The following is a 25,637-nucleotide window of genomic DNA, read 5'->3' as shown; positions in this document are numbered from 1 at the left end:
TGGAAGTTTAAAATGCACACCACATTTAATATTAAGTATTTGATGTGTTTTTAGGGAAGCAGGATTCAGACTAGAGCACATAAATCAGTAAAATGTTTTTGGAGTACAATCCTGCAATTATCCATTTAAACTTTTCATCTCTTTGAGCCAGCAATTAATTTCAAGAATTGATTCAGTAGAAATTTTACTTTTTTGAGAACACGTACAAGGATAATTATGGCATCAATTTTGACAATTTTAAGGAAATAACACTTGCATCTCTATATTCACTTTTGGATAGCATCTCTTCCTGATGACTCTGACCCATGTGTCCAATAGGACAAATAACAAACAGGGTAGAACTAGACTTGCTCAGTGAGGTATGGTCTGTCTCTTGGAACTCTTCTAATACATTAAAATAGAGCCCAGGCTAGCCTCTTGCCGCATGAGAGCCTGTGAAAGACTCCATCAATTCCAGTGGAGGCTTAGAGGTGTAAAAAAAGCCATCTAGTTCATGCAGCCTCTCTCCAAACAGCCCCACCAGACAATCCAACCCTAGACCCACACAACAGAATTAGCAAATGTTTGTCTTTAGACATTAACTTTTAGGAAAGTAATTTTGTAATGCAAAGGTAACTAATACCAATATGAATGTACATCAGTAGGTGATTTGTTAAATAAATCATAAATGAACATGCATACAGACATAAAAAGAATGAAGGACACTAAATTTGGTGCAGCCACTATGGAAAACAGTATGGAGTTTCCTCAAAAAATTAAAAATAAAACCACCATATGATCTACTAACTCTACTTGAACTTACCAAAGGAAATGAAATCACTATCTCAAATAGACAATTGTTCTCCCATGCTCATTGCAGCATTATTTACAATAGCCATGGCAATGAAACCTAAGTGTCCTATACAAATGAATGAAGAAAATGGAGTACACACAATTGAATATTATTCAGCCATAAAAAAGAAAATCCTGCCATTTATGACTCATGAATAGACCCTGAGGGTACTATTGCTAAGTTAAATAATTCAGAGAAGATAAACTGTATGATCTCACTTATATATGGAATCTAAAAGGAAAAAAACCACAAAATTCATAGATACAGAGAAAAATTGGTGGTTTCGACAGGCAGGGTTGGGGGTGGGGTGTGGGGTGTGGATGAAAGGGGCGCCTGGGTGGCTCAGTCCTTAAGCATCTGCCTTCGGTTCAGGGCGTGATCCCGGAGTTCTGGGATCGAGCCCCACATCGGGCTCCTCCGCTGGGAGCCTGCTTCTTCCTCTCCCACTCCCCCTGCCTGTGTTCCCTCTCTCGCTGTCAAATAAATAAATAAAATCTTAAAAAAAAAAAAAGATGGTAAAAATGTACAAACTTCCAGTTATAAATAAGTCTAATTGTAATAGTAATAACGATGTGTTGAATGAACATCGTTGGCCATTAGGGAAATGCAAGTTAAGCTCAAGATTGTTCACTACTATATACCTAAGAGTACAGTTAATGTAAAATATAGTGACAATACCAAGTGCTGGGGAGGATGGAGAGCAACTACATCTCTCCTATATTGCTAGTGGAATGGCTAAAAGAAATATACAGTTGAGCCTTGAGCAACATGGGTTTGAACTGCATGAGTTCACTTATATGTGAATTTTTTTTACAGTGTAGTACTGTAAATGTATTTTCTCTTCCTTATGATTTTGTTAGGCTTTATAAATTTTTAAAACTCCAGTATAATTAACATACAGTATTATATTAATTTCAGGTGTATAATACAGTGATTTAATAATTCAATAAATTACTCAGGGCTCATCACTGTAAGTGTACTTTTTTTTTTAAGATTTTATTTATTTATGTGACAGAGAGACAGCCAGCGAGAGAGGGAACACAGCAGGGGAGTGGGAGAGGAAGAAGCAGGCTCCCAGCAGAGGAGCCCAATGTGGGACTCGATCCTGGAACGCCGGAACGCCGGGATCACCCCCTGAGCCGAAGGCAGATGCTTAACGACTGCGCTACCCAGGTGCCCCTGTAAGTGTACTCTTAATCCCCTTTTTTCCACCCATTCCCCTACCCACCTCCCCTCTGGTAACCATCAGTTCATTATCTATTTAAGAGTCTGGGGTGGGTTTTTTTTTTGTCTTTTTTCTTTGTTCATGTTTCTTAAATTCCACATATGAATGAAATCATATGGTATTTGTCTGTCTTCCCAGAAGTCTGATTTTTTAAAAAAGATTTATTTACTTGAGAAGGAGCAAGAAAGCAGGGGGAGGGGCAGAGGGAGAGAATTTTTCAAGCGGACCCAGCACTGAGCTCAGATCCTGACTCGGGGCTTGATCCCACGACCCATGAGACCATAACCTGAGCTAAAACCAAGAGTCAGACGCTTAACTGACTTAGCCACCCGGGTGCCCCACAAGTCTGATTTTCTTAATAATATTTTCTTTTCCCTAGCTTACTTTAAGAATGTAGTATATAACACACATACAAAATATGTGTTAATCAACTGTTTATGTTATTGGTAAGGCTTCCGGTCAACAGCAGGCTACTAGTTAAGTTATACGTGGATTCTCAACTGCTTGGGGGTCAGTGCCCCTAACCCCCGTGTTGTTCAAGTGTCAAGTGCATTGAATACCAAGTGCTGGAGAGAATATAGAACAGTATTTCATCCACTGCTGGTGAGAATGTAAAAGAACACAGCCACATTGAAAGAGAGTAGTTTCTTGTAAGGCTAAACACAACTTACCATACATCCCAACAACCATACACCTGAATATTTATTGTAGAGAAATGAAAATTTATGTTCATACAAAACCATGTGTGCAGATTTCATAACAGCTGAAACCAGGAAACCTCTTCCAAGAATGAAGGGATAAACAAACTGGTCATCCAGTATGTATATTACTCACTAATAAAAATAAAACAACCATCCACTAACTCACATGAGTCTTCTGAGCAATTTGCCAAATGACAAAAACATGAAAAGCTGACACACTTCCTATAATAAAAAATTATAAATTTGTATATAGTCAATAATATTGTAATAACTTTTATGGAAAAAATATAAAATTACATAAATACAACATATATATAAAATACATAAAATCCAGTTGTAAAAATGATTTTTGTAACATTCATAAAATTATACAATTATACAGATGGAAAATAGGTGGTTCCAAGAGGTAGGTTTGGATAATGGGTATGAGCATAAAAAGGTATAAATGAGGGAATCTGTGTCGATCACAGTTGATCACAGTTTTACATGATGGTTGTGGTAGTGGTTACATGAATCTATATATGTAATAAAACTTCTTAGAATTACAACATAAAAAAAAAACCCATGAAAATCTAATGAAATCCAAATAAGGTTAAGGGCTTAGCTAACAGTATACTACCAATGTCACTTTCCTGGATTCAATAACAAGATGTGGCTTACATAAATGTTTTTACTGGGAGACATTAGGTAAAGGATGCTAGGGAAGTCTCTGGACTATTTTGCAATTTCTTTAAGTTAAAATGACTTCAAATTAAACATTTTATAAAAATAACTCAGAAGGTGGTTTTATAAAATATTTGGTCATATTTATAAACTTAGTTAAGGAAGTACAAATACATGTTATTTTATAAAATTAGAACACTCAGTTTCCTTTTTTTAAACTCCTTCAATGTGCTAAATGTACGATTAAGTTTAGAGCCCAAGAAAGGTAAAAACAAATCATATAATACAGGGTAGTCCAAGAATATTCCATGGAACACTCTGCATTGTATAGAATAATAAAAATCAGTGATAAGGAAAGCAGACTACTTTTTAAAACTATGGAATTACTGACAAGGCCACTAGAAAAGGGTTTCAAAGTATCATCTGAAAATGCATCAGGTGAATTATCTGATGTATAATGAGGTCAGACTTGTAACATTTAAAAGCACTCCGACATTTAGCATTTTCACAGGACTTCATTCCTTCATGAGTTCTCTGATATTTGACTGCAGGTGCTCTACATTTAGCATGTTCATGAAGTTTTAATTTCTGTATGATTTCCTGACAAAACGGGGCAGAATGTAACTGATATCCTGCCACATATATATTGTCCTCTTGAAGTTTTTCTCCAGTGTGGACTCGGACCCTCACTGAGGTCTACTTTCTGGGTAAAAAGCTTTCCCATGGTCATCATATATATTTTTAAAATCATATTTCTATAGGGGCGCCTGGGTGGCTCAGTCATTAAGCGTCTGCCTTCAGCTCAGGGCATGATCCCAGGACCCTGGGATCGAGCCCCGCAGCCTGCTTCTTCCTTTCCCACTTCCCCTGCTTGTGTTCCCTCTTTCGCTGGCTGTCTCTCTCTGTGTCAAATAAATAAATAAAATCTTTAAAATCATATTTCTATAAACAATAAGCTCACTGATGATTTATGATGATCCCTGATAATCAAGTCTACCTTCCCCCTGAAGGCCTTCCTAGTCTCCGCATTCACAGGATTTGTCTCGGTATACACTTTTCAGAATATAATGAAGCTAGAAAGTTTTGCTCAAGGCATCTCCACATTGAATGTATCGGAGTTTCCCCAACATGTTTTCAGAAAATATGAGGTAAGGATCACTGAAGGCACTACAACACATTCACTGTAGCCACCAGATTTACCTCCTGGACAAGTTCTTTAACCTCCACGGGGCACACATCTCACAACCGGCAGTACCGTGATTACATTCCACTCTGCAGGAAACACTGATGTCAGTGACGTCCTGGGTGCCACAGAAGGCATTTCCACAGTCATCACATTCATAGGGCTTCTGTTTCGCAGGAGTTCACTCATAAGTAATGAGCTGTGACTCTGTGTTAAAGGAATTTCCAACTTGACTGAATCTACCCATTTCTCTTGTGTGCATTTTCTTATGTTTAACAAGGTTTGACAAGTGGGAGAAGGCTTTCTCACAATCGCTGCATCCATATGGTCTCTCTCCTGTATGAGTTCTTTGATGGACGTTGAGTACTGACTTTGTGGTAAAGGCTTTTCCACATTCATTGCACTCATAGGGTTTCTCTCCCGTGTGAATTCTCTGATGGGTAATGAGACCATATTTGTGAGAATAGGATTTTCCACACTCAGTACACACAAAGGGAGTCTTTCCCGTATGACATCTCTCATGTTGTATGAGGCATATCTTCTGGCTGAAGGCTTTACTACACTCACTGCATTCATAGGGTTTCTCTCCTGTGTGAGTCCGCTGATGTATAACGAGGGTGCGCTTTGTGGTGAAGCCTTTTCCACATTCGTTACATAAGTAAGATTTCTCTCCTGTGTGAGTTCGCTGATGTATAATGAGGGTGCGCTTTGTGGTGAACCCTTTTCCACATTCACTACATATGTAAGATTTTTCCCCGGTATGAGATCGCTGATGTACGATGAGATTACTCTTCACCGTGAAGCCTTTTCCACATTCACTACATATATAGGGTTTCTCTCCAGTATGAGTTCGCTGATGTACAACAAGATAGCGCTTCATAGTGAAGCCTTTTCCGCATTCAGTGCATATATAGGGTTTCTCCCCTGTATGAGTTCGCTGATGCACAATGAGATTGCTCTTCACAGTGAAGCCTTTTCCACATTCACTGCACACATAAGGTTTCTCTCCGCTATGAGTTCGCTGATGGGCAATCAGATAGCGCTTCATGGTGAAGCCTTTTCCACACTCACTGCATGTGTAGGATTTCTCTGCTGTTTGGGTTTGCTGAGGCAAAGTGAGACTGCTTTTCACACTAGAGCCTTTTCTGTATTCACCGGTTATACAGACTTTGTCTTGTGTAGCAGTTTTCTGATGTTTAGCAAACGTGACATTTCTGGAGAAGGATTTCCCACATGGATCACACCCATGAGGTTTCTCTCCTCTATGACTGCTCTCATGGTAAATGAGTGGAGATTTCCTGATACAGGTTTTCTCACCTTCAGTGCATGCATGGGATTTCTCTATTTTGTGAGTCCTCTGATGCTCAAAGTCTTGGAATTTGGTGCTGATATGTTTTGCGCCTTTAGGGAATTCAATTCCAGAATACAAATGTTCATGATTACCATGTAGGAAAGATTTCTCTTCTCCATTAAACTCAACAACCTTCTTTATTTCATATCTTCTCTTCTCGTTAACTAAACTCAAACTTGATTTCAAAGCTTTTCTACAGAAGTCAAACACATGATTTTGCGTTATGGCAAAATGTATTTTGCTCAAATGAACAGTATTTCTAAATGCACTCCGTTCCCCGTATTGTTGTGTGCTCTTTAGAAATCTGTGGTTTTGAGAGGGCTCCTGCAGATGACGATCAAAGTTCCCGAATCCTAGGAAAAAAAGGGAATAAAAAATTCTCTCGCAAGGATGGTATGGAATACAAGTGTTTAAGAAATGATGTGGTGGGGGTGGCTCTTTACTGTTGACTACATACTTTAAAAAGAAAATTATAAAGATGTAAGATGAAATAAATATCAGGTCCAAGAAGAGAGAAGGGGCATATTTAGAACTAAACACCCACAAAAGAAAAGAGTTCTCATCTGGGGAAAGGAATATGTGGAGGAGCTGATTCGGTATCCTCAGACACCCTCACAGCTGTGACACCTTCTTTTAAAGACTGGAATAAAACTTCTTCAGCCACTCCCCTTGCTGGTTCTCTCTCACTCACCTGGATGGGTCCTATTCTGGATTTCATCCTCTGTTACCCATAGTTCATCTCTGTGTTCAAACTTGGACAATGCATCTGGTTTGGTAGCCTGACACCCTGTTCATGAGAAATGACAAAAGACTTAGACGCAGTGACTTGGAGTACAATAGGTTGAGATGAGAAAATTTTACATTTTAGAGACAAAACAATTTCTCACATGCAAAGTAAAAGTTCTCTCTCAGGATAGAAAAGATTATCCCCTTTGTTTAGGGCCAAGATAGGGGACTCTTCTGAAGACCACAGTGACTACAAAGCTTTCATTGAGTGACAGAGGAAAAGCCAGTGACTGAGCACCTCTAAGTGACACAGAAAGCTGTCCTCACCACCCACTGACACCAGGTTGCTATAGTTCTCCAACATCACGTCCCAGTACAGGTCCTTCTGAGCAGGGCCCAGGAGCTGCCACTCCTCCCAGGTGAAGTCCACGGCCACATCCTCCAGTGTCAGCAATTCCTGTAACAACACGGTCCTGTTTAATATGATGTGAATTACTTTTGTTAATATGGAAGAAGCATGAGGGAGGCTGTTCTAATCACCATATAGCCTCATCTATATATACTTTTTCTTTTTTTAAGATTTTATTTATTTATCTGACAGAGAGGGAGAGGGAGAGGAAGAGAGAGAGACGCAGACCTCCTGCCAAGCAGGGAGCCTGATGCGGGGCTCGATCCCAGGACCCTGGGATCATGACCCAAGCCAAAGGCAGACGCTCAACCAACTGAGCCCCCCAGGTACCCCTGTATATACTTTTCTTGTACGCATTTTAGTAGAAATGGGGCACCTGGGTGGCTCTGTCAGCTGATGGGCTGGCTTTTGATTTTGACTCAAATCATGATCTCAGGGTCCTGAGGTCAAGCCCAACATCAGGCTCCATAGTCAGCAGAGATTGTGCTTGAGGATTCTCTCTCTTCCTCTGCCCCTCTCCCCACCTCATGCACACATGCTCTCTCTCTAAAATAAATAAATCTTTAAAATACCCTGCATTTTAGTAGAAGCAAAATCCTATCTTTCTTTCTATATATTTTAGCACCATTTCCAAATACTAAAAATAGGCAAATAACATCAGGACAAATAAAATATTCCTACTTTACAACAAAACTTCATAGCCAATATGAGCATCAACCATGACCAGACTCCACACCCAGAATTTGTAAGACAGTGTTTTTAATAAATGTAAAGGAATAAGAGAAACTATACAAGGTATATCTAACACAAAAAAGACCATTAAAGTTGATTAGGAAAATTTTGGGGGAAAAAAAGAAACTTCTAATAGATAAACATATATACACATACATATATCAGTGGACAGCAAAACAGCACATCAGATACACTGTAGTGAACTGGAATATAACTGAAGAAATTATATAAAATGCAGCACAAAAAGAAAACCTAAGGAAGAGGTTAACAAACACGCAGTGTTAAAAGATCTAATATACATGGCTTATAGTTTCTCAAAAAGAAAAGAGAGTAATGGAGAAGCAGTATCCAAAAGACCTAAAAGTCGAAAAACTCACAACTAATTAAACACTCCAAACCTCAGATTCAGAACTCCCAATAAACTCCAAGCAGGAAGCCTATATCTCAACACATTAGACTAAAACTATAATACACCAAATGCAAAGAGAAACTATAAAAGCGTACGGAGACAAAAGCCAGATAAACTACAACAGAAAAAACAATTCAGGAACGAATGCAATATTATCTTCAAAGTCCTGATTTTTTGTGCCAAAATGGCCAACATGAAGGCCATTTGGTATTGAAACACATGACTCTTCTTGTACAGTGTGGACAGCATCATCTACCCCCAACCACCATGTGACAGTACTCAAGAGTACTGCCAACCAAGGAGGCTCACCTCAACCTCAGTGTCCAGAGTTTTCACTTGAGGCTTCATTATTTATGCATGATTTATTGAAACACAGATTACACTGCTGAATTCAATCTCCAGATCCTTCCCTTCCAAGGTTACCTGGCTCAAAGCCACAGTCCTCTAATCACATGGTTGGTATTTCTGGCATGGACAGTCCCATTTGAGTTATCTCATTAGCACAAATTATTTAGGGCCTACATGAGTCACCTCATTAGCATAAAGTGTGGTCCCTTTGGCCCACGATGAGTAACAAAGACACAGCTGTCACACAGGTAATTCCAAGGGTTTAGAGGTTACCTCTCAGAAATCAGAGACAAAGGTCAGTCAAATTTCTTATTACACACCATGTACTCATGTCCCTGTGTAGTGCCCTGCCCTTGAGCATGGCCTGGCCTCATGAATCGCTTCTAAAGAAAATACAGCGAAAGTGACTAGACTGCACTTTTACAATTAGACTGTATGTGACTTCCATCTTGATAACAGAATCTGTCTTTTCATGACTTTGATGAAACAACTGGCATGTAGGGAAGACCCATGTGGCAAGGAACTAAAAAGTAAGAATCTTACATGAGCAGACAGGTAGGAACTGAGGATCTCATTTGATCAGCCCTTCTAGAAATGAATTCCACTGACAACCCAGTAAGTGAGCTTAGAAATACATCCTTCCCCACCCGAGCCTCCAGATCAGATGCCACCCTGGCTTACACCTTGCTTACAGGCTCATGAGTGACTGTGAAACAAAGTACCCAGCAGCGATATGACAAAAAACACCAATATTTGGCTTTTGGGCCAGTTCCTACTACATGGATCTCCTAAAATGCTTAGGATCTCCACAGTGATGAGTGTGCTTTGTGTGCTAATGAGAGGTCTGGTAGCCCGAGGCCTCACACGGCAGGGGGTTGGGGGCTGGTCACCAGAGGAACAAACCACATGATTACAGGGTTGGAACTCAGTCCCACCTCCTGAGTTCAATCACCAATGTTCAATGATTTAATCAATCATGCCTAAGTAATGAAACCTCCATAAAGCCCCCAAAACCACAGGTCCAGCAAACATCCAAAGGCAGTGAGCACATCAAACTGCTGGAAGGGTGGCATGCCCCCCATACTCTGTCCCGAGAAAGGGACGGGAGAAACCATGATTTACAGCCCATCAGTCAGTACAGGACACCAAGACGAGATTGGCACCCCAAGTGGGGTCTTTCTTGCAGGTCTGTACCCTTAAATCTGTGTAATCTGATGTTAACTGCACGTAGTCAGGGTCAGAGAGTCTAATGTCAGTCTGGAGAAGTAGTGTTGGAAGAGATCACATGTTTGGCATCAGGAGGAAAAAACTTTGGTGTCAGAAGTACTGTGAGTAAAAACAACACAGACCAGGTAAGTCATGCTTGCTTGCCTGCCTGGAGGGGGTCTCCAGGTAATACATTGTCTGAATTGGCTACAAATCAGAGGTTCCCACAATCTTCTCCTTGGATTCAACAACCTTCTCCTTAGATTCAATCATTTGCTAGAACAGCTCACAGAACTCAGAGAAAGACTTACTTAAGTTTACTGGTTTAATACATAGTAAAGGACATTATAAAGGACAAGAATGAACAACCAGATGAAGAGGTACCTGATGCAAGGTCTGGAAGGTCCTGAACCCACAACCTTCCATCCCTGTGGAGTTGGGGTACACTACACCCTTCCAGCATGTAGATGTGTTCACCAATCCAGAAGCTCTCCGAACCCTGTACCTTTGGGATTTTTACGGGGACTTCATTGCATGGACACAATCTAATAATCAATTACTAATTCATTATCCAGTCCTTCTCCCCACTCTGGAGGATGGGAGCAGCGCTGCAAGTTCCAAGCTTCTAATCATGGCTTGATCTTTCTAGAGACCAGACCCCAAAGGAGACATCCAGGAGCCCACACCAAGAGTCACCTAATTAGAAAAAAACACGGTCCTATCACCCAGAAAATTCCAAGGGATTTAGGAGCAATGTGACAGACTCCTATCACCCAGGAAATTATAAGGGTTTTAGAAGAACTCTGTGTCAGGAACCAGGGTAAAAGACTAAATATTAGCAGGAACAAGGGGCAGATATATATGTAATTATTTCACAATACCAACAGATAATGAATATAGGACATAAACTTTCAAAGAAAGAACTTACATAAGAATAGAAGAAGAAAATATGGAATGTTTATGGCACAAGTAAAAAGCCATAAAGAAAAAGACTAACAAATTTTAATTTGAATCAAAAATAAAACTTTTGCATGGAAAAAGATATTAAGAAAAAAAGTTAAAAGACAAGTAAGATTCTAGAAAAATAACTGCAACATATAAAAGATCAATATACCACAAGATAAACAATTACAAATCAGTAAGACAAAAAATAATTTTTAAAATGGTCCAAGAATGAGGACCACATATCACAGAATAATCCAAAAAAGCAAAAAAGGACAAGAATCTGAAGCTCACAAGTCATTGAGAAATTCAAATAAAACAAGGCAAAAGAATACTGGCTCATACAGACTGTGGAAAATATGCAATTTGATAACATAGTAACAAGTGTAGGCAATCTGAGGAGCACTGGATGTTCTTAACATACCACTTTCTATCAACCAGGCACTCTTCCAGATGTTTAGTCTAGATTAATTCATTTTAGACTCTACCTTATGATATAAGTGCCACTGTCATTAACCCCATTCTACACGCGAGAAAGCTCAGGGGCGTGACGGCTAACTGAAGCGTGCAGTCACACAGCTGGCAACTGGCTGCAAAATCAACAGTTTTAAACATGATGCCACACTGACCATGAGTTAGAACATTAAAATGTGAAATGACCACACCCCATAGTTGATTTCTCTGGAGCCACACTGAACAAACACTGATAACAATTTCGCAAAAAGCCATTAACAAGGCAGTTCATTCTCATGGCATGTAATAACAAAAATATCTAAATATTCAACAATAGGTGAATTATTTAATTATTACACAACGTCTGAAGTTCATCGTGTCAGGTGAAAAAGAAGAAAGTTGGCTTGTAGGCACCAAGAGGTAAAGAATACCAACACACTTAAAAGAGTTTGGAGGACATACATGAAAATAACTGTGGCTCACTCTGGAGAGGTGATTCATACATGAGTGTAAGGGGTCAAGGAGTATTGAGCTGCTATCAATGAAGTTTGTATTATTTACACTAACTCTACTAAATTCAGAGTGAACCTCTGAACCTATGTATTACTGTGTTATTTATCATTCAAAATTCAAATATTTTGTTCCCATCAAACTCCAAAAATTTTTTGTTTTTTGAGTATGACTATGAACTCATGGACTTTTTTCTTTTCTTTTCTTTCTTCCTTTTTTTTTTTTTTTTTTAAACAGAGAGAGAGTGTGTGTGTGCTCGAGCCAAGGGCAGGGGGTATAGGCAGAAGGAGAGGACGAGAGAGAATCTTAAGCAAGCTCCACACTCAGCACAGAGCCTGACACGGGGCTTGATCTCACAATCCTGAGATCATGACCTCAGCCAAAATCAAAAAGTTGGATCCTTAATCAACTGAGCCACCCAGATGCCCCGAACTCATGGACTTTTCCATGGCTGCATAGCTACTATGCTTCAGTCTAGTGCAGTCATCTTTCTTTTAGATGCTCAACTGGTACTAGGCCTGTGGTACTTCAACTAATAGGAAGCCCCTTAGAGTTATCTGTGTTGTTTGGAGTATTGTTCCATTCATATAAAATATGATAGATATATACATTTAGGTATATAAATGCACACACAGATACATATAAGAAGTGTGCACTACCACGCATTTGTTAATGCTACACCAGGGGATTAAGAGGCACTCTCTTACCATGAGTCACCTGTGTACATGAAAGAAAAAAGGTAAAAAAAATAAAAATAAAAACACGAATAGGTAGGTAATTTAAACACAAGGAAAAATACCCCACTTTCTGAGATGGAGCGAGAGTTTAAATCAAACCCCATGGATGCCAAGAACCCAAACCCTTAACAGAGAAAAACACTTTCTCAACTACTACTACTACTACTGCCAAATCTGTACTCAAACTCCACTTCAACTACCTGTTCATGGAGGACCATTTGAAAGTCATGCAATCTTTTTATTTTCGTACGCCATTTCAATGGTTTTATTCCTGAATAAAACCAGACTGCCAAGAAGTTGGGTCCCTGGATCATCAGACTATGGTGCTCTGAAGAACTGTACCCACTGCCAGAGGAGGCCCTTGGTAAGAGACAGCTATAGGAAATCTGATTTTCCATTTACCAGAAGGATGCCTACCTCACTGATGCCCTCCAAGAAAATCCACCAAAGAAATTTCAGGAGACCTAAGTGGCGTAAACTATTGAATCCCCCAAGAAACTGGTCTGCCTTCCCCACAGAGTCAGGGCACATCACGCAGCTTTTCATGTCTCTCTGGTTATGATGCCTGTTAGAGATATCAGACTCAAAGTGACCGCTACCGTAACCCACAGGATGCACCAGTCACACACTGTGCTCCAGTATTAGTCCTCCAGGATGACCCCTATGAGTAATATATTCCTGATTTCACTTTGCGCTGCTTTTGAATGTAGAGTCTAAGTTAATTTCTCCCCAGAATCCAATTATCCCAATTTATACCAAAAGATTGAACTGATTTTTCTCAGGTCACCACAAATCTGTCAGAAAACAGGAAAAATGCAACAAACAAAAATCACCTTGGCCTTGATCATTTTCTTCTGTGCTCACAAAACAGTAACATGGATTCTGTCTTTCGTCTCTTCTGCATCTGCCACAAAGTTCTTAGAGTCAGAAAGCTTGGTGTCTGCTTGAAGTTGTCCCTAGGAGCAATTATATCCAAGTCCAAGTACCTCTTTTTTCAACCTTCATTGCTTCACTTGATTACTCTTGCTCTTGGGGACCTGGGACCTGTGGGCTGAAGAGCAAACTGACTTTGAGTGCACGTTTCCTCTGGCCTAGGTGTTATCACTGTGGCTATGCACTTACCTTAGAGGACCTCAATACTTCCACCTGTTCCTTTTTTTGGTGCCCCCGAGGCTTTCACTCTCTAGGGCAGTAAAGCAGGGTTCTAAATGAGTGAAAGGTATGCCTTTCCTCTGTGAAGTAGAAGTGGCATGGCTTTTCAAGGGGAGGTGGGAAAGCAAAAGCAGCATGCTGAGCATGATGCCTCAGAGGCAGGTGGATTATCAAGCACATCCATTTAGGACATATGGAAGGTTCCAAAGATCTGGAAATTGTGTCTTTAAAAAGCATGTGTGCTCATGCACTGCTTTGAAAGTCTTTATGCGCTCCGTGGGTACACACACTTCAGTGTGAAGACTAATGTACCAAGCAAATCAAAAGGACTGTCTTAGCCTACTTTGTGCGCTAAATAATGAACCTTGCCCAACAGAGGTTTGGCCTTTGCCCTTAGTTTAGGAGGAAACTTCTAAGTCCTTGGAATATCCTGTCTCTGCTCAGCTGGGAGGCTTGGGCCATGCAAGGCTGTCTATTCTAATAAAGTGATTTATGGTGAAGGGCCTTGGACCACGTGGTATCAGCCAGGACTCTGGAGGGGCTGGAGGAGACCAAGGTCAGCCACACAGGGAGTCAGTCATGTCTGTGTTCATTAACTCCAATAAAAACTATGGCGCCAAGGCTTATGTGAGTTTTCTCTGGCTGGCAATAATGATAGAAAAGGTATACAAATGAGGAAGCTATAAATTATAAATCTATATACACCTAATGGCAGAATCACAAAATACAAACAAAAACTGACAGAATTAAAGAGAGAAATAGAAAATTCAATAGTTGAAAGTTTCAAAATCCCACTGTCAATAATTTTCTTTAAAAACCAGAAAACCAGCAGAGATATTTAAGACTTGAACACCATAATCAACTGACAATTATTTGATGCCACACTCAACAGCAACAAAATTTACATTCTCTTCAAAGGTACATGAAACATTCTCCAGGAAAGACCATAATTTAAGATAGAAAACAAATGTCAATAGATTTAAAATATATTTTCCAACCACAACAGAATTGAATTAGATATCAGCTTCAGAATGAAATTCAGGAAATAACATAAACATTTGGAAATTAACAAGCACAATTCTGTGCAACCATGGCTTAAAAATAAATATTACTTAGCTGAAATGGACAAACGCCTGGAAAGCGACAAATAACAAAACTGACAGAAGAACAGTTGCAAAAAACCCAAATAGACATATAACAAGAAATTGAATTGGTAATTAAAAACTGTCTCATAGGGGCGCCTGGGTGGCTCAGTTGGTTAAGTGTCCTACTCTTAATCTCAGCTCAGGTCGTGATAAAAAAAAAAAAAATTGTCTCACAAAGAAAAGCTTAGGCCCAGATGTATTCCTTCATGGTGTCATTATCACCAAAATACTAAAGCCAGACAAAGGCATTACAGAAGAAGAAAATTACAGGCTAATCTCTTTCATGAATATAGGTGCAAAATCGTTACCATATTACCAAAACAATAAGTGAAATAAGTCAATCAGAGAAAGACAAATACAGTATGATTTCACTCATATGTGGAATTTAAGAAAACAAAATGGATGAACACATGAGTGGGGAAAAAAAGAGAGAGAAACAAATCATAAGAGACTCTTAACTACAGAGAACAGAGTTGATGGAGGGAGGTGGGTGGGGGATGGGATAGATGGGGGATGGGTATCAAGGAGGGCACTTGTTATGATGAGCACTGGGTGTTATATGTAAAGGATGAATCATTGAACTCTACCCCTGAAATCAATATTGAATTGTATGTCAACAAACTAGAATTTAAAGGAAAAAAACACATATTAGCAAAACAAATCTAGGATACTATAAAAAGGAATTACAGACAGTGACTAAGGGGGATTTAGCCCAGGAATGCCAGTTTGGTTGGCTGGGTGGCTCAGTCGGTTGAGCATACGGCTCTTAATTTCAGCTCAGGTCGTGATCTCAGGGTCCTGAGATCAAGTCCTGCATGGGGTTCTGGGCATGGAACCCGCTTAAGATTCTCTCTCTCCCTCTCCCTTTGCTCGTCCCCGACCCCTCGCACATGAAGGCACACTCTTTCAAAAAAAAGTTAGATAATAAATTTCAATGTAAAAGCTAGAAATATAAACTATTTCAACAGAATGAGAAGACAAGTTGCAGACTAAATATTTGTGAAAGACACATCGATGAAGGACTATTATCCAAAATACACAAAGAACTCTTAAAACTCAATGAGAAAAGACAACCCAATTTAAAAAATGGGCAAAAGCCCCAAACTGACACCTCACCAAGGAAGATACACAGATAGCAAATAAGCATATGAAAGGCTGCTCAACATCATATATAATTAGGGAATTAAAAATTAAAACAACTATGAGATTCCATTACACACCTATTCGAATAGCCAAAATTCAAAAAACTGACAACACCAAATGCAAGGATGTGGAGCAAGAGGAACTCTTATTTATTGCTGGTGGGAATGCAAAATGACAGAACCACTTTAGAAGATAGTTTGGCAGCTTCTTTTTTTTTTTCTTTTAAAGATTTTATTTATTTATTTGACAGAGATAGAGACAGCCAGCGAGAGAGGGAACACAAGCAGGGGGAGTGGGAGAGGAAGAAGCAGGCTCATAGCGGAGGAGCCTGACGTGGGGCCCGATCCCATAACGCCGGGATCACGCCCTGAGCCGAAGGCAGATGCTTAACCGCTATGCCACCCAGGCGCCCCAGTTTGGCAGCTTCTTAAAAAACTAAACATGCTCTTACCACATGCTCCAACACTTTCCTTATTTGCCAAAAGGAGCTGAAACCTGATAATGGATATTTATAGCAGCTTTATCCATCCAGAGAATGGAATATTATTCAGCACTAAAAAGAAATGAGCTATCAAGCCATGAAAAGACAAGGAGGAAACTTAAATGCATATTATTAAGTGAAAGAAGCCAATCGGAAAAGGCTACACATGGTATGATTCCAACCATATGACAGTCTGGAAAAGGCAAAACAAAGAGACAGAAAAAAGATCAGTGGTTGCTAGGAGTTGGGGGGAGAGGAAAGATGAATAGGCAGAAACCAGAGGAGTTTTAGAACAATGAAACTAACCTGTAACATCCTAAATGCAGGACACATATCATTATACATTTGTCAAAACCCAGAGAATGAACAATACCAAGAGGGAATCCTACACTCGTGTAAATTATGCACTATGGGTGATAACATGTCGATACGGTTATTGTAACAAACGCACCACTCTGGTGCAGGATGTTGACAGTGAGGAGGGTTGTATGTGGAGGGGAGCAGGGTGTACATAGGCAGCCTCTACACACTTCCCACTCAGTGTTGCTGTGAATCTGAAACTGCTCTGAAAAACAAAGTCATCATCTACATCTATATCTATACACACATAGATACACACACACTATCTTGCAGAAAACATAGGAGACACTTCTCATAACTGTGGCTTAGGCAAAGAATTCTTAGACATGTCACTAAACCAGTGAACCATAAAAGAAGAAAACTGATAATTGGACTTGTACTAAATTTTGCACATCAGAAGACTTTATAAAGCAAAAGGAAAAAGTCAGCTACACCTGGGGAGAAAATATTTGCAAATCATATATCTGATAAAGGACTACTATGTAGAATATATAAATAACTGTAAAAACTTAAGAATTTGTTAAGAAGGCAAACAACTCACTTAAAGAATGAGAAAAGACTTAAATAGACATTACACTACAGAAGACATATGAATCTCTATTATAGCACATGAAAAGATGTTCAACATTATTTGTCTTTGGGGAAATTAAGATGATGATGAAATTCTATACACCAACTAGAATGACTATAATCAAAAAGACTAATGATTCCAAATGTTGATGAGAAAGTGGGGAAACTGGAACTCTCACACAATGATGCTAGAAATGTAAACTGGTACAGGCACTTTGAAAACTTTGTAAAATGTTAAACATATGTTTGCCCTATGAGCCAAACATTCTGCTCAGGGGAACTTAGCAAAGAGAAATGAACACTTCCAGTTTGTACCTGAATGTATGTAGCAACATTTCTCATCATTGCCTCAAACTGAAAACAACTCCAGTAACTGTGACTTGATAAACAAAAGGCATAATATACATCCAACAGATCATTCAGGAATAAAGCTGGAGAGAATATTTCCAAACTCACTCTATGAGGCCATTTAGTTTTTTAAAATACAATTTACAATACCATCAAAAAATGTGAAATACTACTGGACCCCCTTCTTACACCATACACAAAAATTAATTCAAAATAGATGAAAGACCTAAATGTGAGACAAGAAACCATCAAAATCCTAGAGAAGAACACAGGCAGCAACCTCGTTGACATTGGCCACAGCAACTTCTTACTAGACATGTCTCCGGAGGCAAGGGAAACAAAAGCAAAAATGATATATTGGGACTTCATCAAGATAAAAAGCTTCTACCCAGCAAAGGGAACAATCAACAAAAACTAAAAAGCAACCTATGGAATGGGAGAAGATATTTGCAAATGACATATCTGATAAAGGGTTAGCATCCAAAATCTATAAAGAACTTACCAAACTCAACACCCCAAAAAAACAAATAATCCAGTTAAGAAATGGGCAGAAGACATGAATAGACATTTTTCCCAAGAAGACCTACAAATGACTAAGAGACACATGAGAAGATGCTCAATATCACTCATCGTGAGGGAAATACAAATCAAAACTACAATGACACATTACCTCATACCTGTCGGAATGGCTAAAATTAACAACACAGGAAACAACACATGTTGGCAAGGAGGCAGAGAAAGGGGAACTCTCTTACACTGTTGGTGGGAATGCAAATTGGTACAGCCACTCTGGAAAACAGTTTGGAGGTTCCTTAAAAAGTTAAAAATAGAACCACCCTACAACCCAGCAATTGCACTATTAGGTATTTACCCAAAGGATACACAAATACTGATTCAAAGGGACACACGCACCCCAATGTTAACAGCAATGTTATCAACAACATCCAAATTATGGAAAGAGTCCAAATGTCCAGACTGATGAATGAATAAAGATGTGGTATACATATATACAATGGAGTATTACTCAACCATCAAAAAGAATGATATCTTGCCTTTTACAATGACATGAAGGAGCTAGAGTATATTATGCTAAGTGAAACAAGTCAGAGAAAAACAAATACCATATGGTTTCATTCATGTGTAATTTAAGAAACAAAACAGATGAACATAGGGGAAGGGGGGGAAGAGAGGGAGGCAAACCATAAGAGACTCTTTAAACCACAGAGAATAAACAGGGTTGATGGAGGGGAGGGGAGTGGGGGATGGGCTCAATGAGTGAGAGGTATTAAGGAGGGCATGTGCTATGATGAGCGCTAGATATTAATATGTAAGTGATAAATCATTAAATTTTACTTCCTGAAACCAGTATTACACTATATGTTAACTAACCAGAATTTAAATAAAACTTGAAACAAAAAAATAAATAAGTAAATAAAATGATAAAAGAAAAGGTGAAAATGATTTAAAAAATGTGAAATACTTACGGAAAAAGATAACCAAAAATTTAAAACACCTTTTGAAAACTGTATCACAGAAATTTTTAAAGACTTAAATAAATGGAAAGATACACTTTGTCCATGTCAGAAAATGGACCATTTTTTTAAATGAACCAAATAGACGATTCTCCAGAATTGGTCTAGAGTCACAAATCTCAATCATAATCCCAGGAGGCTTTTCTGTATAAACTGACAACCTGATTTTTAAATTCACATAGAAATTCAAAAGGTCTAGAATAGCTAAAACAACTGTAAAAAAGAACAGGGTTGGGGGGTATGGGTGGCTCAGTTGGTTGACCATCCAACTCTTGGTTTCGGCTCAGGTTGTGAACTCTGGGTCCTGCGATCGAGCCTGGTGTAGCACTCCACACTCAGCTTCGAGTCCGCTTAAGGTACTGTCTTTCCCTTTCCCTTTGCCCCTCCCCCTGCTCTCTAAAATAAATATACAAATAAAATCTTTAAAAAAAAAAAAGGTCAATTTGCACTACCTGATTACAGGAATTTTTATCAAAACTATAGTAATCAAGACAGGGTAGTATTTGTGTCAGAACAGATAGATGAATGAACAGAATAAAGTCCAGAATAAGACCCACACATATATAGTCAACTGACACTTTACAAAGGTGCAAATGCAATACAGAGGAGAAAGGAAAACCCTTCAACAAATGTCGATGGAACAAGCAGATATGCATATACAAAAAGAAAAAAAAAAGAACTTGGATCTATACATCGTACCATGTATATTATTCAAAATAAGTGGAAAACCTAAAGAAAAAACACAAAAAACCCTAAACGTTCAAGAAGAAAAAACTGGAGAAAATCCTCTGCTCTTGTAGTAAAGCAAAGATTCCTTAGGTACAACACCAAAAGAATAATTCATTAAGAAAAGCTCACGTGCTGGACTTCATAAAAACTAAATCCTTCTGCTCTTCAAAACACAACGTTAAGAGAATGTTGAAAGGCAAGCCAAAGACTGGGAGAAAACCTTTGCAAAGCATATAACTGGTAAAGAAAAGTCTTGTATCCAGAATCTATAATGAATTCTCAAAAATTAACAAGAAAAGACAACATAAAAGTATAAAAGACTTGAACAATTAACTTCACCAATGAAAATATATGGATAGCAAATAAGCAAATGAAAAGATGTTTAACATCATTAGCCATTATTAGGTAAATACAAATTAAAACAAGGGGACTGCTCCACTCCCATTAGAATATTTAAAACAAAAAAGAAAGACAATACAAAGTATTGGCAAAAACATGGAGACAAAGAACAATTATCGGCTTCTCTTGGGAATACAAAGTGCAGCCAACTGGGGAAACAGTTTAGCAGTTTCTGAAGAAGTTAAACATACACCAACCATATGATTTAGCCATTTAACTCCTAGAGATTTATTCAAGAGAAAAAATAACATATAAACATAAATATAGACTTGAACATGAGTGTTCACAGCAGCTTTATTTGTAAGAGCTAAAAATTGGAAAAACAACTGCCCATTAACAGGTGAATTAATATACAGAATGAACTGATAAGCCTACATGGAATACAAGGCAATAAAAAAAAAGGAACTAATAATACACACAAGAATGTTATCTCGAAATACTAACGCTGAGTCAATCAAATCATGATAAAAACGAGTACATCCTGTAGGAGTCCATTTCAATACAACTTAAAAAAATACAAACTGGCCTACAGTAATGATTGAAATAGATCAACAGTTGCTTAGGGAGGGAAAGGGAAATACAAGAGGGATGGATTAAAAAGGGGCACAACGAAAATTCGGTGGTGAGGGGTATGTTCATGATTTTCATGCTGGGACACTTTCATGAGTATATATCTCAACTTTACCAATCAATATGATTTAAATATCTTTAGCTTATTGTATGTCAGTTTTACCTCAATAAATCACCTGGGAGGGACGCCTGGGTGGCACAGCGGTTAAGCGTCTATCTTCGGCTCAGGGCGTGATCCCGGCGTTATGGGACTGAGCCCCACGTCAGGCTCCTCCGCTATGAGCCTGCTTCTTCCTCTCGCATTCCCTCTGCTTATGTTCCCTCTCTCGCTGGCTGTCTCTCTGTCAAATAAATAAAAATCTTTAAAATCAATCAATCAATCAATCAATCAATCACTTGGGGAAAAAGGGGAAAACCTAGCGATAATTATAACATAGACCAAAATATAATGCTAATGAAAAAAGGCAACAAAAGACTACATATATGATTCTGTTTATCTGAAATGCCTAGAAATTACAAATTAATTGCAATTTAGAAATTGCATATTAATAGACTCTAGAAGATAATCAGTGGTGGTGTGTGGCTGGGGGTAGGAGTGGAGACTGAGTGTACAGAGGGCCAAGAAAATTTTTCCAGGTGATAGAAATGTTTTAAAATTGGATTGTCTTGAAACTGGACTGTACTCATGGTTGCACAACTCTAGAAACTCAGTTAAAATCACTGAAATGTAGGGATGCCTGGGTAGCTCAGTTGGTTAAGTGTCTGCCTTTGGCTCAGGTCCTGATCCCAGGGTCCTGGGATTGAATCTTACATCCGGCTCCCTGCTCAGTGGGGAGCCTGCTTTTCCCTCTGCCTGCAGCTCCCCCTGATTGTGCTCTCTCTCTGACAAATAAATAAATAAAATCTTAAAAAAAAAAATCACTGAAATGTAAATACTTACACCTGGTGTATTTTATGGTATGTAAATTAAACCTCAGTAAAACTACTAAAATTATAATTGAATACTTTTGAATATTTTATGTTATTACTTATATTAATGTTTGACACCATGGCACTGGCTCACCAACCTGTGTTGATACTTACTGCAATGATTAAAAATGTATAACTATCATCTCCCATGCAAATATGTTGAGGATGAGAAATTACACCACACAATTAAATTTTTCTTTATGTTTATACAGATGATCCTAAATGTGTGGGCGGAGAACGTTCTCACTATGAAACAGAATATGGAGTAAAGAAGATGCTTCTACTTAGAATGACCCTAAAAGGAAATATCCAAAAATATAGTAAACTCGAAGTCAAGAAAAACAAAAGCTACATCTTTAACAGTCAATATATCTCTAGCTCACTCCGAACACATCTAATTTTGTCGGGACAGTGAGAAGAGTGGTGACGTTGGGAGACAAACTTTTCAGGCAGGTCCGTGAGGACGGACTTGAAGGAGTGAACTGGGTTTGGATTAACTGGAGACAATGCAGCCTTCGGGTCTGCTTCCGGCATTCAAGGTTTGAGCCTGAACCTTCCGATTCTCTAGGGGCCCTGGACCTCCTCAAACACTGACAGCGCCAGTCCTATATTGAATGCCATACTAACCCACAAACATACCCAAGAAACCAACAGGGACATCTCCAACCCAGGCTTCTCTAACACGGAAGCTGGAGGAGACAGGCGTTCCCGGATATACTTTCCACCCCACTTCTCAACCACCGAGTCCCACAAACAGAGTGATCCACGTGGGCCTCAAACCCTAACACAGTCGGCCTCTCGGTCGAGATTTCTTCAGACTTTTAATCACCGACTCCCAAAGGCCCCACCACTATCCTCAGATTCCTCAGTGACTGAATCCCAATAGAATCCCAACTGCGGTGCTTCACAGTCGCTTCCGTTTCACAGACCCCACAGGCCGACAGCTAAGCCCAGAACCCGACTCACCTGAACCCGAACCTCAACAGCCGCTGCTGGCAGCGACGAAAGGCCACACACCTCCGAAGACACTTCTCTCAGCGCGCCCTTCCTTGCGGTACCTAGGTACTCGGATCCACCGGGGCCAGCGACTCCCGCGAGGACCTGGGAGCGCTACGGGATTTCGGAGCTCCGACGGCGGGCCCCTCTCTGTGACGTAACGGCCACGCCCACCCCGGCATTGATGGGAGGGGCCATAGCGGCTGTGTGGGGAGATGGAAATCATTACTGGCCACCTCAGTGTTTTTACCTTTTCGTTGCGAGGGATGATCAACAAAGCTGTGCAAACTGGGTAAGACTTCAGAGGTCGGTGTCTACCCAAGGCCACCAGGCACGTTTATCTCCCGAGGGAAGAAAGATGGCGGCGCCCTCTGTGCACTGCCGAGCGCAGACGTTAGGCTGGAGCACCGTGGGCGCGGACATCTTAGAGGAAGGCAGATGTCCGTACAGCTGTGGTGGGCTCAGGCCAAGGCCGATTTAGGGAAAGAAGTTCTAGAAGCTGAGACGTCGCTGTAGAGGCAGCGGTCACGGAGTTGACAAAAGCAGTGGTCGCTTGTCGTCTTCGGTTTAGGGAGAGGGCGGCTGTGTGAGGAGCGGGTAAGGCCCTTGTTGTTTAGAAGGAAGACCGCCATTGAAGGGGCGAAGCCAATAGGGTGGAGCTTCTTAAAGAAATGCTAATCCCCCCATGGAAGTGGATACAGAGCTACTATCTCTAGTGGGGAAGGGATGAGGTGAAGGTGCAAATGTATGTTTTCCTTCCAGAAATAAATGAAGCTGACCGTGGGGTATTGGAGAATATGAAATTACGAGATAATGTAATTATTATACTTTGAATAGTTCCCAAATTTTTAAGAGAGCGCACTTTAAAAATTTATTATTATTTAGGCGTGGGAGATTTAATCGTAGAGGATTTAAGTAGCTACTCCCTTTTTAGAAGGCAACCTGAATCAATTTAAAATTTTCATTCTCTTTGACCTAGAAATTCTAATTGCAACAGTTTACTTAGTAAAAATTTTTCTTAATATTAACCACATTGGTTTTTGCAATTAAAAAGGGAAAAAATCTAAATGTACGATGATAGACAATTACTTTGGTAAGTTATGGAACATCCATTCAACGAAACAGTACATAGCAAGTGAAAAGAATATACTACAACTGTCAGTATAAACAAGGAAAGATAACTGTATTCTCAAGAAGAAAAAAATACATCTGCAGGATAATACATTTTATGAACCCTGTTATGGGAACAAATCATAAACATTTGCCTGTTTATTTGTGATTGGTTAAGTAAACATTTAGTTTGGATTACTTCAGGGTTTGTACTTATGAGTAGTGAATGTCAGAAGTTTTCACCTTTCCAATTTTTGCAATTCTCCATTGTTTATATACTTTGTGTCATTCTGTATTACTTTCTGTACATTCTGTAATACATTCTGTATTACTCTAAAAATGTCAATTTTAGAAGTTTTAGAATATTTAATGATGTACATGTTCATAACATTGTAAATATTAAAAAACTAGCCTCATTTTTCTTTCGTGAAAGAAATATACTTACGTATGTTTGGAAATTTGGGGAGGATATATTGTTAACAATGCTAGACTCTCAGGTACAATTATGGGTGATTTAAAATTTCTTCAATGGTTTATATATGTTTTCTAATTTTTAAAAATTTCTTTAAAAGTTTAAGTAGGCTCCATGACCAACATGGGGCTTGAACTCATGATCCTGAGATCAAGAGTCGCACGCTTTACGCACGCTTTACGAACTGAGTGGGCCAGGCACCCCTATGTTTTCTAATTTCTATACATTAAGAATTTATTGTTTGCATAATTTCTTAAGAGTATTTTATTCTCTTCAGGGATTAAATGGGCAACCCCATTCACTTGGGATGTCAAGCTCTGAACAGTGAGTTTGGCATCTGGTCCACAGAACTCAGGCAAGCCTGGGCAGCCCATTCTGGGACCCTGCCTCATCAATTTCAGGAAAGAGCTGATCTGACCTTGCCATGGCAGGATGTGTAGATCCACAAAAGGCTAAGAAGTAGAGGGGATCCAAGGGCCTGATTGGTAGAACACTCACATCTGATTCTTTACTGTAGAGAGTGTCTACCCAGAATCCATCCTGTTATAGTGTGGTGGTGGTAACAGGTGCACTAATCCAGGATTTAGGACAGAGATGTTAAAATTTAAGTATAGATCACAAAGGTCGTTTTATAAATACAGGGTCTTGGGCCCAATACTAGAGGTTCTGGTTTAGGAGGTCTGGGGTTTGACTTAAGAGTTTGCATCTTGTACAAACTTCTCAGAGAATACCGAGGCAGGAAGCTCAGAGAAAACACTTAGAAAGAGATCTGGAGTGTTCTGGGCTTACAAGTATTATGCTTGCTGGTTATCCTCGGTATCCTTAGGTCTTAGTTCAAATTACATCTGCTCAGAACAGCCTTCCTTGAAAACCCATACTAAGATAGCTCCTCCAGGGGCGCCTGGGTGGCTCAGTCGGTTAAGTGTCTGCCTTTAGCTCAGGTCGTGATCCCAGGGTCCTGGGATTGAGCCCCACGTCAGGCTTCCTGCTCCGCTGGGAGCCTGCTGCTTCTTCTCCCACTCCCCCCACTTGTGTTCCCTCTCTCGCTGGCTGTCAAATAAATAAAATCTTTAAAAAAACAAAAGATTTTATTTGAGAGCACGTATGCGTGCACACAAGTGAGTGGGGGGAGGGGCAGATGGGGAAGGAAAGAATCTGGAGCAGACTCCCCACTGAGTGCAGAGCCTGATGCAGGGCTTGATCCCACAACCGTGAGATCATGACCTGAGCCAAA

At 39.6% G+C, this 25,637-nt stretch overlaps 1 protein-coding gene across 1 annotated transcript; it reads right to left on the bottom strand.

Moving 5' to 3' along the window:
- Positions 1 to 4,634: 4,634 nt before the first annotated feature.
- Positions 4,635 to 22,967, bottom strand: ZNF614 (zinc finger protein 614). Its single transcript, XM_087871178.1, has 6 exons — positions 22,792 to 22,967; positions 21,020 to 21,197; positions 13,261 to 13,478; positions 7,009 to 7,138; positions 6,647 to 6,742; positions 4,635 to 6,308 (listed from the first exon to the last, which is right to left on the bottom strand). Exons 3-6 carry the CDS (start codon positions 13,273 to 13,275, stop codon positions 4,786 to 4,788), a joined length of 1,764 nt encoding a protein of 587 aa, XP_087727304.1. The 5' UTR covers positions 13,276 to 13,478; positions 21,020 to 21,197; positions 22,792 to 22,967; the 3' UTR covers positions 4,635 to 4,785.
- Between the last annotated feature and the right edge of the window lie 2,670 nt (positions 22,968 to 25,637).

Source organism: Ursus americanus, chromosome 21 (assembly GCF_024610735.1).
Source record: "Ursus americanus isolate L20-20 chromosome 21, mUrsAme1.1.p, whole genome shotgun sequence".
Lineage (NCBI taxonomy): Eukaryota > Metazoa > Chordata > Mammalia > Carnivora > Ursidae > Ursus > Ursus americanus.
The sequence above is the reverse complement of the archived record's forward strand: the minus strand, read 5'-3'. Positions and strand labels throughout refer to the sequence as shown.